The sequence below is a fragment of the Eulemur rufifrons genome, chromosome 26, assembly GCF_041146395.1.
Source record: "Eulemur rufifrons isolate Redbay chromosome 26, OSU_ERuf_1, whole genome shotgun sequence".
Lineage (NCBI taxonomy): Eukaryota > Metazoa > Chordata > Mammalia > Primates > Lemuridae > Eulemur > Eulemur rufifrons.
In genome coordinates this window covers 4,632,147-4,650,539 of record NC_091008.1, presented here as the reverse complement: position 1 = coordinate 4,650,539, position 18,393 = coordinate 4,632,147, and the positions used below count along the sequence as shown (strand labels likewise).

At 42.9% G+C, this 18,393-nt stretch overlaps 1 protein-coding gene and 1 non-coding gene across 2 annotated transcripts in view; one reads left to right on the top strand and one right to left on the bottom strand.

The window, feature by feature from the left end:
- ELOVL6 (ELOVL fatty acid elongase 6) overlaps nt 1–18,393 on the bottom strand; it is a 92,004-nt gene that overhangs the window by 11,251 nt on the left and 62,360 nt on the right. The window contains exon 2 of the mRNA XM_069459205.1: nt 8,611–8,742. Within this exon, the coding sequence (XP_069315306.1) occupies nt 8,611–8,742 (132 nt within the window). The remainder of the gene's footprint in view (nt 1–8,610; nt 8,743–18,393) is intronic.
- On the top strand, nt 5,411–5,602 carry LOC138375539 (U2 spliceosomal RNA). The gene has a single exon (XR_011231531.1). It is a non-coding gene; the product is annotated as a U2 spliceosomal RNA (small nuclear RNA).

The following is an 18,393-nucleotide window of genomic DNA, read 5'->3' as shown; positions in this document are numbered from 1 at the left end:
ACTCCTGACCTCTGACCTGAGCGATCCTCCCACCTTGGCCTCCCAGAGTGTTAGGATTACAGGCGTGAGCTGCTGCGCCCGACCTTTACTAGCAAATTTTTCATATGAAGTTAAGATGTAACATTCGTCCCTGATCAGCCCTTGGGTGACAAAGTGGCACTGGGATTGTATTCCGGTTTTCCTGTTTTATCACCATCTGGAAGTCATAATGGAATATCTCAGTAACAACTCCAGACTTGTGCCCTGGGAAGAAAGGGTCTTGGGTATAAATTATCAATACTTCCAATTATTCCCACAGGACCATTAATAGTTGATAATAACCACTTTTACATTGTCCGTTATAGCCTCCAACTTAAATGCAAGATATTTAGGAATCACAAGATTCCAGATTTGAGAAACGTGGTTTCTCAAGAACTTTTTATTCTAAAGTGCCAACCACCACCAAGCTCTACCCTGTTAAGTCAATAACCAAAGGTACGATTACTTCCAGAATTGGGCAATAAACATGTTTTATCACACGTCTATCCTACAATTGGAAAACGAAGAAGGAAAAAAAAAAAAGGCGTGAGATTGTCAGTTGTCAAAACACGGTAACATCTGATCCAACAGTAGCAACTCTTTGCAAATACAGAGGACATCAGTGATTGTCTTGATAACAAAACCTGAACTGCTGACAGTTTCCAGAGTAGGAAGAATATCCAATGATCCCAGAACAGGTTAAAACAAACTAACGACCCCTCAAATCCACCGTAATGCCTCTAAATTGGGGAAACGATTACGGTGTCTGAGACATAGAATCACGGCACCTCCATGTCAATATCATGTCTCTATCGACACCACACAGCCTGAACAAGCTCATTCCTTTAACTTGCAAATCTAAGCAGTTTTTAAAATGAACACAAAAGCTTTAAGGGTCTGAATGTTACTTAGATAATAACGCCTTCGCTTTTCAGAGATAGGACACGTTAGACACTTCTCAGTACTTACTGTCCTGGCACGAGGAGTGCGTAACTTGGAAACAACAAACTTGCTCCAGGTACCTGGCAAAGCCAAGAAATGCTGGGGCCAGGTTTTCAAAAACCAACCTAATAAAAACCAGCCTGGCAGAGTGAGGAGTGAGGAGGAGCAGAGATGGAGAAGTGAGAAATATTAATAATGAGGGCGATTACAACCCACAATGGATCTCAGCATTTTCCGAAAGAAAGTAACACTTGGCTATATAGAATTTATAACATTTTAGTCTGACATTCTGATTGAGATCGCCTGCTGTTTCATAAAACAAGCAGGATTTTATGTTACTTGAGCTACTATTAAGTTTTATTTTGAGGCCAGGCGTGGTGGCTCACGCCTGTAATCCTAGCACTTTGGGAGGCCGAGGCGGGAGGATCGCTCAAGGTCAGGAGTTCAAGACCAGCCTGAGCAAGAGCGAGACCCCCATCTCTACTAAAAATAGAAAGAAATGATTTGGACAGCTAAAAATCTATATAGAAAAAATTAGCCGGGCATGGTGGCGAATGCCTGTAGTCCCAGCTACTAGGGAGGCTGAGGCAGGAGGATCGCTTGAGCCCAGGAGTTTGAGGTTGCTGTGAGCTAGGCTGACACCACGGCACTCTAGCCTGGGCAATAGAGCGAGACTCTGTCTCAAAAAAAAAAAAAAAAAAAAAAAAGTTTTCTTTTGAGATATGGGGTTTTCATCTCCTTCAGACCCCGGGTCCCCTCCACCCCATCAGGGCCAGAGGTCCCTGCCTGCTTCCCACCCCACCCCCGCCGACTCTCAGACTGGAGGATGCAAGCTTCGGTTCTGGCATCGTCTTTCCCGTTTAAAGGAGTTCGTTGACCTGCTAGATTATGAAACTTGATTCTCAGCCCAACTTCATGGGGCACCATTATTCCTGTTTTATCCAGGCACAGAGAGGGCAGGGGACACGTCCAAGGTCTCACCGTCACTAGGTAGCAGACTCTTCTGTCTGTGCCTCAGTGCTTTGCCCTTCACCTGAGAACTCCTCACCAGGCTTTCCTTTAGGATGGAGGTTCTCAGCCTCGCTGGAATTAACAATCACCTAAAGGCACTAAAACAATTCCAGTCTCTAGGACCCATCTTGTAACAATTGGCTCAGAATCTTGGACCCGGGACACCCTGCAGGTCCCAGCTCTGGGTTATGGACGCCCTGGAGACTTCATTCTGCAAGGTGCTTTCCTGCCTGTCCTCCCCCTTCCACCCCCGGCCATGAACTTGGCAATGAAGCTGCCCAGATGACTGATGGAGTTGCCTATCTATGCATTACTGCTGTCCCAGATGAGGACCCTTCTCCCTGAACTTGAAGCCCAAGAGTTCTGTTGCATTTTACAAAATTATTGTCTTCTGGCGGGTGTGCTTTCTCCCATCGCCTTGTCCTTGTCACTCAACTACTAATGAGACGCCATCCAGTGCGTTCCTCTGGCGGCTTGCCCAAGCCCAAGAATATTGACTTTCAACTCAATATGGAAAGAATACTGTGCTGGTTTCTAGACTTTTCTAATGGAAACAAAGAGATAAAGGACTGCCATTAGTGACGCCAATTAAGTATGCCAAAAAAATTAAAATCAGAGTTCTATGAGCTAAAAAGAACCTGAAATAAATGTGGACACCGTCAAGATTAACGTTAATGACGAAAATTCACTTGCCTCACCGAAGTGGTGAGTCATCTTTCTACAGAAAATCGTGTTCCTTTGAGAAAATCGCTAATCTCTTTTGGAAAGAGTCTCTCTTTTGTAATATTATCAGATTACTAGGACAGTGATGATTTCAGTGCCAAGATTAATAGCATTGCTCCATAGTCTCATAGTCTTAACTAGGTTTCGTAGCCTCGTGGGGAAAACCACACTTCTTTTCCCTGAAGGATGATGAATGAAAATTGCATCATGATAGATAACGTTATGTGTACCGTGTCTTCCTTCTACCCAGGAAGGGTGGAAAGAAAAGGAGGCAGAACAGAAGGAGAAAAAACTCATTCTGACCCTCAGTTTTCCACATTCGTAAAATGCCCTTTACAATGCCAGCTGGAAACTTCTGTGAATTCCTGTTGTGACTACAAGGAAAGGAAGGAAACAACTGCAAAGGAAAATAAAACAAAAAAATCTCGGGATTCCCTAACTCCTCATGCAAAAGGGAAGGCCAAGCCTGCAGGCTGAGTCATGCAACAAACACCCCCTTCCAAATGAACAGCTGTGACTAACACTTCCATCAGCCGGATCCCCAGGGAACCGGGGAAGGTAAAAGACCTCCCATAAACAACAACATGCATAGCGTAACTTTAGGCCTGCAGGCTGTCTCGGTCCCCAAACAAAAGTCTGTTCTGTACCACATGGATACTTTCTGATGACAAGTTTATCTTCCCAGGTGAGCTAAGAAGATCAAATCATTCCTCCACCTACCAAGAGACTCCACGATCGATTCTTCCTCTACCCCTTTTTCTCTGCAAACCTTCGCCTTATCTTATGTGCAATGTCACCAAGCGTTGAGGGGTGGTGCCCACACCGGTCACCCTTCAAATGTGCCACGCGGACAGCAGCTGGCTCACCACGTTGCTGAGCTCATCTGCTCCTCCCAGAGAAATCCCAGGAGAAAAGCTAGCGGCAGATTCAGAAACTCCCATCGTAAAATCTAGAAGCATCTCTTAGGGGGGAAAAAAAAAATCTAGATGCTGGCCTGGCTACTTGGATATCTAAAAATCTCCAAACGGCCTCCTCTGGGTCCCTCTGAACTCCATTTCAGGAACTTCCTTTTGCTCGAAGGTAGCCTGAAATTTTTCATTCTGCTGCACTTCACAGCCCTGATCAAAGCCTTCTAGAGTCTTGTACAATGAGGCCACAAGAACTCAAAAGCCCTAGTGTCATACAAAATGATGCTAGGTTTAATTCGAGAAGAAATATTCCCTCTGTGGTCTGAATTTGCAAGAGTTAGGGACGCGCTTAAACGCTCCGACCTATTCTGCTCATTTCTGTGCTTTTCTTTCTTCCTTGCAATCGGTTTTTAAGGTCAACCTGTTAGACTGTAATGACACAGTTCTGGTAACTGTCAAGATGAGACACGCCCGTGGTACCTTTATCTCTCGGTAAGAAACCACATCCTTCTGTCTGCACCCCAGACAGCTGCCAGGGGTGGCCGGCGACCAGTGCTGTCTTGGGACTGTTCTCCTTCCTTCCCACAGAGACAGTTTTTTCTTAACCCTCAAGGTAGAAAAAGCTTAAAATGTCACTTTGTGTGCTTTCACGAGTCTTGGGGGTTAGAGTCTGAACATAACCCCGGGCCTTTGGGTTCTGGTGGCTAATAGAAACGCATTGGGTATCTGTGAGTTTCCACAGTGGTAACTATGAGTGGGCTTTGGAAATGAAAACAAAGATTTCCAAAAGTCTGGGACCTTGCTGTTTCTTTGTCACAGACCCCCCAAGCTACTGAATTCTCCAAGGCCTCATCATGCATAGTGGAACTCTCCAGGCTTCTGTGAAGTTCCTTAGGAGAGAACGTCTTTTTCTCATGTCATTATTAGGTGTGAACATTGAGGACCAAGGGACATTCCTTCCACCTCCACTTCTGGCTCCACAGCCAGGCTGGCAGAGAGGATGAGCCCTTGTCACTTGAGGACTTCCCTCTCTGTTGCAGGCGAAGCTAGTCTGCAACTGAAGTTTGAGAGGGAAAATAAAATGATACAGCCTAGGCCGGGCGCGGTGGCTCACGCCTGTCATCCTAGCACTCTGGGAGGCCGAGGCGGGTGGATCGTTTGAGCTCAGGAGTTCGAGACCCTGTCTCTACTAAAAATATAGAAAGAAATGATCTGGCCAACTAAAACTATATATAGAAAAAATTAGCCGGGCATGGTGGCGCATGCCTGTAGTCCCAGCTACTCGGGAGGCTGAGGCAGGAGGATCGCTGGAGCCCAGGAGTCTGAGGTTGCTGTGAGCTAGGCTGACGCCACGGCACTCTAGCCTGGGCAACAGAGCGAGACTCTGTCAAAAAAAAAAAAAAAGAAAGAAAGAAAGATAGATACAGCGTAGACCACCACTAGGCTTTGTGTCTACCTCACTTTCTAGCCTTCTCCTTTATTCTTGCTGTGTCCTTCCCCCATAATCCACGGCTCTTCTACATTTTTGGTTACACAGTATCGATTCTCCTCCTCCTCCATCCCCCGCAGAAAATCCCCATAATCTCTCAATTACATGTCAGAAGACAAATGTCACTGCCGGAGGGAATGGCTGAAGCTCCCTTATTCTCCCTGGGGTATTGGGTAAATTTTTAGCCAGTAGAATTGCAGGCAGAAACTTCAGATTCTAAATTCAGTCATTCCTTGGTATCTTTGAAGGAGCATTTCCAGGACCCCCGAGAATACCCCAATCCGGGAATGCTCAAGTCCCTGATATAAAGTAATGTGGTATCACCTCTCGGCCCTTTGGCTAAGATCAAGTGTAATATCTGTTCTGATCAGTTTGAAATACGGCAGGGTTCGCACATAACCTATGCACATCTCACATACTTTACATCATCTCTGGATTACTTATGATATAATACAATGTAAATGCTATGTAAGTAGTTGTTATACTGCATTTTAAATGTATAGTATTTTTTTTTTTTTTTTGGAGACAGAGTCTCGCTCGTTGCCCAGGCTAGAGTGCCGTGGCATCAGCCTAGCTCACAGCAACCTCAAACTCCTGGGCTCAAGCGATCCTCCTGCCTCAGCCTCCCGAGTAGCTGGGACTACAGGCATGCGCCACCATGCCCGGCTAATTTTTTCTATATATATTTTTAGTTGTCCATATAATTTCTTTCTAATTTTTTAGTAGAGACAGAGTCTCGCTCTTGCTCAGGCTGGTCTCAAACTCCTGAGCTCAAACAATCCTCCCTCCTCGGCCTCCCAGAGTGCTGGGATGACAGGCGTGAGCCACCGCGCCCAGCCATTCTTTGCAGATCTGTTGTGAGGCTGGGTAAGTAGCAGAGATTAAGCACGTGGCACAAACCACCTCAATTGGTTATGAGGTTTGGGGATTTAGAGGAAAACCTCTAAAACTGTTTCTCTTTTCTCAACAGAGGGAGGCTGTTTATTCTAAATCAGGGTACTTTTTACAAATTTTGGGGAGATAGAGTTTTTAGAACAATAAAAATATCCCATTCAATATTGAGAGCCTCTTCCTGTCTGTCTCACACGCACATATACCCGGACCCAAAGGCTTTGATGAATTCGCTACAAGTCACAAGGAAGCCCGATGGAAACCCTCAACTCTGCACTATTGTGGCACTCTAGGAGTGGACGCGTCTGGGTTTCCCCTTTCATTTATTTTCTCTTAGTTTTATCAGACCGGTTTTGATCAGATGCTTTTCTACTTTGCATTCTATTAGTCAAAGCAAACACATCACTTCCAAGGAAATTACTCCTTTAGAAATAATTTTCGTAAAAATCAGTTACAGCCGGGCGAGGTGACTCACACCTGTAATCCTAGCACTTGGGAGGCCGAGGCGGGAGGATCATTTGAGCTCAGGAGTTCGAGACCAGCCTCGAGCCAAGAGCAAGACCCCATCTCTGCTAAAAATAGAAAGAAATTATCTGGCCAACTAAAAAAATATATAGAAAAAATTAGCCGGGCATGGTGGCGCATGCCTGTAGTCCCAGCTACTCGGGAGGCTGAGGCAGGAGGATCGCTTGAGCCCAGGAGTTGGAGGTTGCTGTGAGCTAGGCTGATGCCACGGCACTTTAGCCCGGGCAACAGAGCAATACTCTGTCTCAAAAAAAAAAAAAAAAAAAAAAGTTACTATTCTTGCACCTTGACTCATGTTTTTTCCCTACTACAAGACCAGAGTCATCCAAATAGCCGGAAAACTTGGCAGCTTTTACAGGTAATTACTCTCACTTTTGGACTCAAGCCAATACAGGATACAAAATCCAGAAGGAATCCAAGCCCAGCCATCTCTGACGCCTGTCCTAATTCTGCAAAAATACTTGAATGAGTTTCTTAGTGTGTACCTCTCATCAATGTCACAGTAGACAGACTGGACCTTACCTTGTTCGTACAGTAACTTAAACCACATCTACCTTTTTAGATCAAAAGTGACCTTGACTCTCAGTTTGGAAACTTCCAGGCCCTTCAGTCATTCCCACTCAAAGATGTTGGTGGAGGTGTGTGCGGAGTCTTGATTTCAACAAAGCCAAGCACAAACCACTCATTGGGGTGTTGTAGCTTGTGCATTCTATGGGATTCAAAATAAGAATGCACACCAATTCTACCAAAGAGCTGGATATAGGGGCCAGAGTGAAAACATGAGGAATTACTCAGGCAGCCCCCTTATCTAAGGCGGATATGCTCCAAGACCCCAGGAGATGCCTGAAGCTGAAGCCAGTACCAAACCTGACTGTCCCCAACTGAAACCCATTTCTGTTCGTGGCTTCCACCCACAAATTGAGTGTCTTTTCCATCTTAACTAAGCACTTATTCCGCACTGTGGCTGTAACTTCTGCAGTTTGAGGTGCGACAGCAAAACTAGCATAAATTTTTTTTTCTTCTTTACAATTTCACAGATAGAAGAAACATTCTCACCATAGATCTTAACGACCTCAGCATATGATATATTTTTTTCTTTCCTTATGATGTTAAGAACTTTCACCTTTTCCCTGTGTAGCCTCTCTTGGGCATATCCAAATTGCCGGCATCACTACATTTGCACTTTGGGGACATTGTTAAGTAAAATATAGGTTACCGGATCACAAGCATGGCGATATAGAGACAGTTGATATGGTAACTGAGTCGGCTATTACCCAACTAACCCACATGGATCTACTGAACAAAGGTGTGATTCACGTCCCCAGTAGGACGGAGCAAGAGATTTCATCAGGCTACTCAGAACGGCTTGCAATTTACAACTTAGAAATTGATCATTTCTGGAATTTTCCATTGCATATTTGTGGGCTTGCAGAAGACGTTGGTTAACTGAAACCCTCCGTTTCAGCTGAGAGGTAGAACAGTTCACATATAATGTGAAAAATGCAAATGAATAATCATTCATAAAGATAAAAATAGCTTTGTGTTTCCTGGTGTACCTACATCTGCTTCTCCTACCCTCCAACGCCTACTTGATAGGCTTGCCGGTTGGCAGGCAAAATACGAACATCACAGTGCCATCATTAGAGCTCTAGGTAAATTCTGGCACTTGCCTGAACACCAGCTGCGTGCTAATTAGTCCTGTGATTGCCTAGATCACCAAACGACAAAAGACTGGAAATGCTCCTTGAAGCTTCTGGAGGAATCTGTCTGCATGCTGGCTGACAGATGCCATGGGGGAGACCTGGCTTTGTCCCGACAGCCCGTATGCAAAGGAACAACTGGCTACATCAACACATGCCCGTTTCAAGGGAGTGGAGTGTACTTCTGGGGCTGCCAAAGCAAAAACATTCTCTGTTCTAGAATCATCTCCAAGATGGTCGCAGTGAAGGTTTTCTCTCTGAACATGGCTTCCTTTTACGTCTTCAGTAGAGTCAATAATCCAAAATTACCAGCTAGAAAATGAAACGTTCAAGTATCGTTTTCTTTCTGCAAGTCTGGTGAAATGGATGCAGGTGACGAGGAAGATGACAAAACAAAACCTACCTGAAGACCGCAAGTGTCAGAGACCAGAGCACTAATGGCTTCCTCAGTTCAAACTTTGCCCGTTTGTTCATTAAGTGTCGACCACCAAATATAAAGGCAGCATACAGAGCAGAAAACAGGAAAGATTTTTTCCTATAAGCAAACAAACAAACAAAATTGTGTGAAATAAAAAATTGTGAGCAATTTATTCTGATGCACTGAGAAACGTCAACTTTTGCACTGGTTTGCCTCTTTGCTAGCACTGAAAACATTTTTTTCTTGGGAACGTGCGCCCTTTCCCTGAAGACAGAAGGTGGTCCGCTTGGCAACATGGTGCTGTGTTGAAACTTCCCTTGACAAAGCCAGCTCAGCTGGAGTTTAACCAACATATTAAGGATCATGTCAGGGTAGAAATATTTTATTTTAGAGCTCTAGGACTAAAAACTTCAACAACATAGCATTGAGGTGAAAAAGTAATCTTTTCACTGGGAGAATTAATTGTAGTCTTTCAAGTTTGTTGAAACTTTATTCGTCGGAAATATACAAGCAATGTAAAGTACATTATCTATAAAGTAGAACCTCCAGGTCCCTAAAAGTCTGCTAGTTTAGCAAGTATTAATATTAAATAGAGGCCGGGCGTGGTGGCTCATGCCTGTAATCCTAGCACTCTGGGAGGCCGAGACAGGAGGATCGCTCGAGGTCAGGAGTTTGAGACCAGTCTGAGCAAGAACAAGACCCCATCTCTACTAAAAATAGATAGAAAGAAATTATCTGGCTAACTAAAAATATACATAGAAAAAATTAGCCGGGCATGGTGGCGCATGCCTGTAGTCCCAGCTACTCGGGAGGCTGAGGCAGGAGGATCGCCTGAGCCCAGGAGTTGGAGATTGCTGTGAGCTAGGCTGATGCCATGGCACTCACTCTAGCCCAGGCAACAAAGTGAGACTGTGTCTCAAAAAAAAAAAGAAAAATTAAATAGAAGTAAACTAATAATGCACATCTCCCCCTTAAAAAAAAAAATCAGCAAGCTTCTAGAGAACTATGATTCAACAGACAGCAATAGAGGCCTTGTAAATAATTTAAACATTTGAGCATACTTCGTGAGAAAGCAATGTTTCTCTTAAAATGAGTATTAGCCACTCATAGATCAATAGGGAAAGGTTGAAAATAAGTTACAGACGTAATACCAAAAGCAGAATGTGTTAACCTAAAGAGTACTATTTGAAAACTGCTTCATGTCTTTCCCCCAACTGCTGAACATGTATTGCTGGCTCATAAGGGATCTTATTTTATGTACACAAGCAACATTCTTGCTTAAATGAATGCAAGTGATCTACTTGGAGAATACCACCAAATCGAGCAATAATTCCAGAAATCAACCTATAAATAAATATTGAATAGATCACTTCCACTGAGGTTTGCAAACTCCTCTCTTGGACACCCAACATCTGGCGCACAGTAGGTGCTTAATAAATATTTGTTGAATGAATATGATCTCGTCCTGTCAAATTTCCTGATGGGGGAAAATAACTACACATCTTCACCAAACGTTAACAGTGAACAAATAGTGAACATTGAAAGGAAGTTGTACTTTCCCAGTGATAAATACATTAATAATAACTCCAGAATAAAAGATTCAAAATAATTATATTTTCTTCCTTCAGAAGGACAAAGTATTTCTATACTTCAAAGAGAAGTGGAAAAGTGAAACAACTTTATGGAAACTCTAACTATTGAACATTCAGAAAGAAAGCACTTTGGATATATATATTTATTTATTCATATCACTTTATTTCTCCTCTGAATTTTGCAAGGGCATGGAATTAAATTACTTAAGAATCAGGCCGGGTGCGGTGGCTCACGCCTGTAATCCTAGCATTCTGGGAATGCCGAGGCGGGTGGATTGCTCGAGGTCAGGAATTCGAGGCCAGCCTGAGCAAGAGTGAGACCCCGTCGCTACTAAAAATAGAAAGAAATAATCTGGCCAACTAAAAATATATATAGAAAAAATTAGCCGGGCACGGTGGCGCATGCCTATAGTCTCAGCTACTCGGGAGGCTGAGGCAGGAGGATCGCTTGAGCCCAGGAGTTTGAGGTTGCTGTGAGAGAGGCTGACACCACGGCACTCTAGCCAGAGAGACAGAGCAAGACCCTGTCTTAAAAAAAAAAAAAAGAAAAGAAAGAAAAGAAAAAGAAATCTTTAAGCCCTCATATTATACATGATCATTGTGTAATGTGTTTAAAAGTGAAGAAATGAACAATCTCTCCACTTTCATGTTCCAACTGTCCTATTTCCGGGACCTGGAACGCTTTCATCCAAACAAACCCTCTTTGCCTCCTTGAGAACACAAATTAACTATAATAAACCACTGAAAATGCTTCCTTATCATTACTTATCCTTATTTCTCTTCATCAATATAATTCAGATTTTGGTGACGATTGGATTAACTTTATTGCTTGCAATTAATTGTGAACCAACCAAGTCAAATAAATGCCTTCATACAAGTCTATCGTTCCAGCCATTAAGAGCAGAGTCATGTGCCTTAAGAACCAAGAATAGAATAAGAATCTTCCCTGTGTATTTGTAAAGCTCTCTTTACAAGCCGTCAATGTAGTAGCCAAGGCAACCAAGTGGATCAGTATGAAGGCACAGAATTTGGTAATTGCAAGGAACCTCAAAGGTGGAACTCAATTTCGTCATTCTATAGAAGAGAGGAGAGGGAGTTGGATGACACTGGTGACTCTGAATGACATACCTGCATGTTGTGTGTTGGTCACGACTACCCTAATTGTCATGGCCGCCACCAAGCAAGCAGGTAAACAGAAGTTAATTGTATAGGTTGTATCTAGGTCAGAGGCGGTTAACAATGGGAATTGGTATTTGTTTAAATGTTATTCTAAAAATAAGTTGCTCGTTGTTATACCATATAAATCTTCCACTGTGGTGAAATTCAACTAACGCTTTGGTTAGTTTAGAATTAAACTTAGGTGTCTTCTATAAGAGAGAGTTGCTAAGGAAGCATGAACGCGCACCTCTTCAATTGAGTAATTAAAATGTATCATGTATGGTTCAATGTATTGTTCTTTTTCCATTTTGTTTAGAAGATAAGATTTTCTTTGATGCATTGGGCAACCTAAGTGAATTAAAATTGCCTTTCCTTCCTGCCATCTCTGGTAAATGTTCAATTATAGTCAAGATGAATAATGACTTGCCACTTGCCCACTTAGTATTTAATGTGGATAGATTATTTCCCTGATGGGTCGATGGTAACCCAGTAATACTTCATACTGTGCCAGGCCTCCACAGCTGGGTATAATGCTAACACTACCCTGTTTTATCATCAGATAATTGATAATTTCGAGATGGCACGGACTCTTCTTGTTTAATAAATTCTAAATGTCCATTACATAGCACAACCCTTAATTACAGGTACTTAATAAGTACCTTTTAGGATGCGATTCTGGAGTTATGAGTGCTAGTTGATCTACCAAATAAAGACAAGCCAAATGAGATACGAAGTGCTTTGAGTTTGTCATGATTGTATTTATCCTTTTTTCCCCTTCCATTTCTGTCATCAAGGTAAATAATGGAAATTAGTTCGTAATTCATAAAAATGAACAGTGGCTTTATCCGCTATCCTTAGAGATCTGGATTTCTCTCTCATACCACCTCGTTGCAAAACATTCCTCCAAAATGCTTTTTCTGTTCTTAGAGTAGCTGAGCGAGTCCTTGCTTATGATTTGTACTTACTGTTCTACCCATTACCACTTTTAAAACAGTGTATATACATTCAAATGCATTTGTCTTAGCTTGTGGGATTTCACTGAAACCAGTACTCAGCTTGAGCCTCCTTCACACAGACATCAAGATCTCTGCACTCCTTCAAGGGACAAGTTTGTTTGCTAATGAGGAAACTTTTACGTGGGTGGTATTTCGACACGGGATAATTGCTGGTGAACACCTCGGGAAGGCGGCCTGAACTCTTTCCTGCTGTGTCTACATGACCTTGTTTGTGACTACCGTACATGTGTCAGATGCAAGAAGCCATGAAAGTGAAAATCAAGCTTCAGGGGAAAAAAGAAGACGGGCCCTGGAAGCCCCTCCTGCTTTGGCTGATACCCATCTTCCTGGTGCATAGGAAGTTGTCAACATTCTAGGACAAAGGGTCTGAAGCTGAGACAGAATGTCACCTGGCGAGGCCACCCCTCTTTTCAGATTTCTCCTCTAGTTCACTTGCTTGTTATTCAACTCAGGAAACAATTCATGGTTCTAAAAGTGATTTTAAGGGCACAAACAAGGTGGGGACCCAGAGACTAAAGGAAATTAACATGTCACTTTTTGCCAGTGTGACATTCAATGTACGTCTGTGGTGGTTAAAATTGGGTAAGAATATAAAGAAGGATCTTCTTGAGAAGGATACTGAGGTTGTGCTCTTGGCGTTTGAGCTGGGGCGGGATTCTGTCACATTCTTGATGATTCCCCAAGATTTTTTTGGGGGGGGGACAGAGTCTCACTCTGTCACCCAGGCTAGAGTGCTGTGGTGTCAGCCCAGCTCACAGCAACCTCCAACTCCTGGGCTCAAGCGATCCTCCTGCCTCAGCCTCCCGAGTAGCTGGGACTACAGGCATGTGCCACCATGCCCGGCTAATTTTTTTGTTTTTATTTTTAGCTGCCCAGCTAATTTTTTTCTATTTTTAGTAGAGACGGGGGTCTCACTCTTGCTCAGGCTGGTCTCAAACTCCTGAGCTCAAGTGATCGACCCGCCTCGGCCTCCCAGAGTGCTAGGATGACAGGCCTGAGCCACTGCGCCCGGCCCTCCCCAAGACTTCATACAAGCATTTGCTTTTAAATATTAAAAATAATGAGTAATTTTCAGTAGATTTTATATATAAGTAAACTATATCTGGAAATTAACTATATGCCCAGAAATTCTAACAAAGAATAATAATGAAAATATGTCCATAATTAATATAAATGAAAAGTGGCTTTATAATCGCAAGAGAAGACCACAAGGACGTTATCTGTTTTGTTTGACCCAGAACACTAAATAATGTGTGATTTCTTAGCTTCTTTTAGTTGCAAACACCTTTTTCTCTTTTTGTATCCCTCTCAGATGCTAATTTAGAGATCACAAGTTCTCCTTATCCATTTTTAGTTTTTCTATCCTTGAAGTAGGCCATAATCAAAGTAGAATTACATTTAGTACAACGAATTCAATCACATGGCTCTATATATACCTTTCCAGGAAAGTATACTCTTAGAAAAAGATCTGGAACAAAAAGTCATTTGTATATTAATTTATCTGCTAACATATCTTTTTCCACTTTGTATCTTTTAGAAAAAAAACCTTGATGAATTCTGTTCTCTTATTACAACTAGAAATAGAATCTTTGGGGAGAAAATACTCCCAAAATGTAACAAAAAACCAACAACAACAACAACAACAAAATACCAACAAAACAAACCTCACATCTAAAATCTGCCATTTCTTGAATACTTAAATTGGTAGGACATCAATTCATTCCCTTTGTTTCCTTAGATACTGCCTTTCAGGAGCTGATGAAGAACGTTGACATTCATCCACCCATTCAAAATTTAATGCACCAATGGACTTTCATCACATTATTTTGCAGTGTGGTTAGGACACCATTCAATGAAAAAAGAGTCCCTTATAGAGTAAATTCCATCCCAGCTAAGCTAGTTGGAAAGACAAAAAATTTACATAATACATGGTTATCTAGGTAGCGTCAGCGGCAGATGTATGTGTTGCAGATAACAGTGTTTTATAAAAATTCTAACGAAGGGGATACTAACATGAGAAAATGCTCTGTGGACAGGAAGGCTCGGAGGTGCACCTGAAGGCTTTTGACAGATGGATGAAGGTGAGAGGCGACGAGCGGTGGAGGAAGCCAGCGAGGCTGGGAGGAATCTGGTAGACAGGTGCTCTGGGCGGGGTCTGGCGGAAGGCGCTGGGAGGGGCAGGTGACCTTCAGATTGTGTGACGGTGTCTCTGAACACCATGCGGCAGAGTCCGGGTCATGTCTCCACCTCAAGATGGCAGTAAGCTGAGAGGCATGTGGCCAATAGATTGTCACTATGAATAATTACAGTACGGAAATGTATGGCTTCATTTTCTTCTTTTTAAGTAAGGAAGACTAGACTGAATCATGTGTATATGATCATGTCCCTTGGGGGTACGTGTGTCTATGGGGGGGGTGACTGCTAGTGCCCCTAGAAAAATAGCTGCAGAGTTGCTGGCTGGAGTCACAGAGGGCAACGCAAGTCTTTGAGCTGGGGGTGGTGCGGAGGGAGGGGGAGGGCAGAATAAAAAAGATACGTCCGCAGAGAACATGATATGCATAAGTTGTATTCCAGAGGGCAGAGGTGGCAAAAGTTGGATTCTAGATCTCTCATGCGACACACGCTGGCCGAGTCCCCACAGCCCACATCTGCAGCTGCAAGAGTGTGTGAAAACCCACAGCTCTTCGCAAGCGCCATCGCGCGGATCATCTTTACCAATGAATATGCTCCTGTGCTGAGAAAAGGACAGCAAACTGCCAGGCGAATCGTGACATCGTTTCAGAAAGGCGACGTTTGGGGTTCAGTGTCCTGAACTGTCTTGTCACATAACGCTAAAGCATTGCATCGTAGGGGCAAGAGCATTGTTCCTTCGTTCTAGTAGATACGGTTTAATAAAATGATCAGGAAGAATCAATTTCAGAGCTAGAACTAAAGACTGCACATTCTACTCAATCAAAGAATTAAAATCCGTCCTTTACTTTCATGAAGCTGACAGTTTCTTATCTCCTTCGAATCAATGAAAGCTTGCCACCACCCCTGATTAAGAATTTGGCAAAAAACTTATCGGTGATCCTACTTAGACAAATCTCTCATCTGAAAGCAAACTAGCAGTGAGTTCTGCATTGGAAACTAATTTCCAGCTTCTGTTTTGCTTGAGAAAACTGCTCCCACTATGCTCATCTTGATCCTCCAGAGCTGATGATCATGCCAAGTTAGAACTTCCAGGCAACTGTCTTGTATAATACGGCAACTACTGTATTATGTCATAGCAAAATATTAAAAACTCTAGTGGCCATTGGAAACAGTGAGTCCTGAATAATAGAGGTAGCATGTAGAAATAGGATCCAGAAAGTAGTTCCAGCAGGAATTCAATTCCATCTCACTACTTTCCATGAAGGAACCTAAGAAATAGGAAGCTATCATCTGAATTTCCAATGAGGCAATGCTCACTTATTAAGATTATTATAAAAGATAATAATGACGATGAAAGCGTACTGTAATTCTGAAATGCCTATTAGATAAGAGTAGTTGAGTGACTCTCCTGTCACCAGGCTAAACTTTACCTCTTATAGCCTCAAAATCTATTACCTAATGTAAATGACGCATTAGTAATTTATTTTCCCGAATATGAAATTTTCTTAGGCCTAAAGTACAATTATGGGCTTGTGTCCTGCTGACCATAGAAATATTAATGTAAAATCTCAGAATTGGGAATGGACCTTAGGGATCTTGTATTTTAAACTTCAACTTAGGAATTCCTTGTTAAAAAAGTTTCTGCCTCATCGTCATCCTGTTTCTGCCGAATGTAAAAATAATACTAATAAATGGAATCTAGGGGACATCAGTTCCTGGTCACGTGGTGCAGTTAGGTTTCGTCACAAAATGACCCAAATGCCGAAGCCACACGTCCTTCCCCTACGGATTAACAACAACCCTTCCGCAAGTCACACTCTAGCGATTATAAAAATCTGTTCGCCGCTTCTCTTCAGCCTAAAGAAGCCCCAAATGGCTTATAGATAATAGATTTATCTGAGGGCTGGAGACTAAAACCAGAAGCGAAAAAGTACTATAAAAAGGATCTGATTATTCACAATGGAATGAAAACCGGATTTCAGGTTTACAAGATTAAGTCCAATTCAGACAAGAGAATTTTCCTAGATTTAAATCAAAACCGAGAAAAACAACAGCTGCACAGACAACTATATAAACAAGCATAAACATACCCACGTTTGTCAGTGCTATCTCTATGCTCAACGGCTGAACGTTTAAATTGGAAGAGGATCCATTTCTGTTGCAGATTGCTACTACCTTATATTTATGTAGGGTTTTCGTCTACACTTACTGCTTCATAGACCACTGTTAAAAAAAAAAAAGCTAGAAAATAAAATCAAAGGCCGGGCGTGGTGGCTCACGCCTGTAATCCCAGCACTCTGGGAGGCTGAGGCGGGAGGATCGCTTGAGGTCAGGAGTTCCAGACCAGCCTGAGCAAGAGTGAGACCCCGTCTCTATTAAAAATAGAAAGAAATTATATGGACAACTAAAATTATAGAAAAAATGAGCCGGGCGTGGTGGCACATGCCTGTAGTCCCAGCTACTCGGGAGGCTGAGGCAGGAGGATCGCTTGAGCCCAGGAGTTTGAGGTTGCTGTGAGCGAGGCTGACGCCACGGCACACTAGCCCGGGCAACAGAGCGAGACTCTGTCTCAAAAAAAAGAGTGGGAGTAGCTCTATTTTTAAAACTGTAAGGAAAATAGGTTCTATCGTATGATAAAGTATGCCCATAGCATGAACAGAATCAATTGCACTGTTTTCCAAATCATAGAATAAATTATTAATCATGTTTATTGGCCACTCTCAGGCCTTTGCTCCCCTACGTTGTTACCACGCTGGGAGGCGCTGGTTCTTCTCTGCGGGTTGCACACGATGCTACACGAGTTCACCAGGAAGCTGCTGTCCTGTATGTCCCTGTCATCGGTTTCTACAGAGGGAACCAGGGTAAAACTGATCAGATCGTGTCCAGAGCTGGTTTTGGAGACTATTATCTTTATATCTGTTTACGTCACTTCCCACAAAGACTTTCGCTGCTGCTTCTTTCCTCCTTCATTCACATGTTCAAACCACCCTCTCCTCCCCCCCTCAAAAAGATGAAAAGACATTTGGGGGGAAAATTCTTCAAGGAAAAAATCTCAAGATTCCTCATAAAATAAGGAATTTAAGAGCACAGCTCCCATTCTTTCAGAAAGTGAAAGGGGACTTTGTTTTATTTTTAAAAGCTTCTTTGTCCTACTAGGTTGGGAGACAGAAGAATGATGTCCCCTTTAATTGCATGCCTGGGGAATCCTAGACTGTGACTCAGGTAACGTTTGGCTTCTGAGAAGAGGGATTTTCAAAATCGTAATGCCCAGCACATCATTTTCTTTAGAATTTCAGGAGGGAGGAAAAAAAAACGCTTGGAGGGAGAAAAAAAAACGCTTAGAGAGAAAAGAGCGAATGAATGTCTGACTCAACATTCATGTGAAAGCCGGAAGGCGAACGTCTTCCCACATTCCCAAGAGCACTTCCGGGGCGTGTCCTTGACATGGCGGCGCTGGCGCGCATGCGCGGTGCGACGGGCCAGCAACCGCTCTGCGCAGCAAACCTGAGCGTTTGATTTTACCTGTCCCTTTTCTGCTTTGCCTGCTCGTCAGGACTCATTGACTAAGCGCTAAGATTTGACACTAACAATATTCTTTACTTAGCTATGGTCACACAGAAAGGTTTCCTGCTAAACGGGGCGGGGTGGGGGGGGCAACTAAAGAAATGAAGAATTTGACAAGTATTGATGCAAGATACTCCCTTGAGTCTAAGGGACTTCTTAGCCAATTTGAGGAATTCTAGACACCTAAGTGGTAATAATAACAGTTATAAAGACCTGAACATCCACAGGTTGCGACTCTTCACACAGGTCGCCTGTGGGAACTTACTGCTCCACTATAGACACAAAGTCGAGGCCAGACTTAGAAG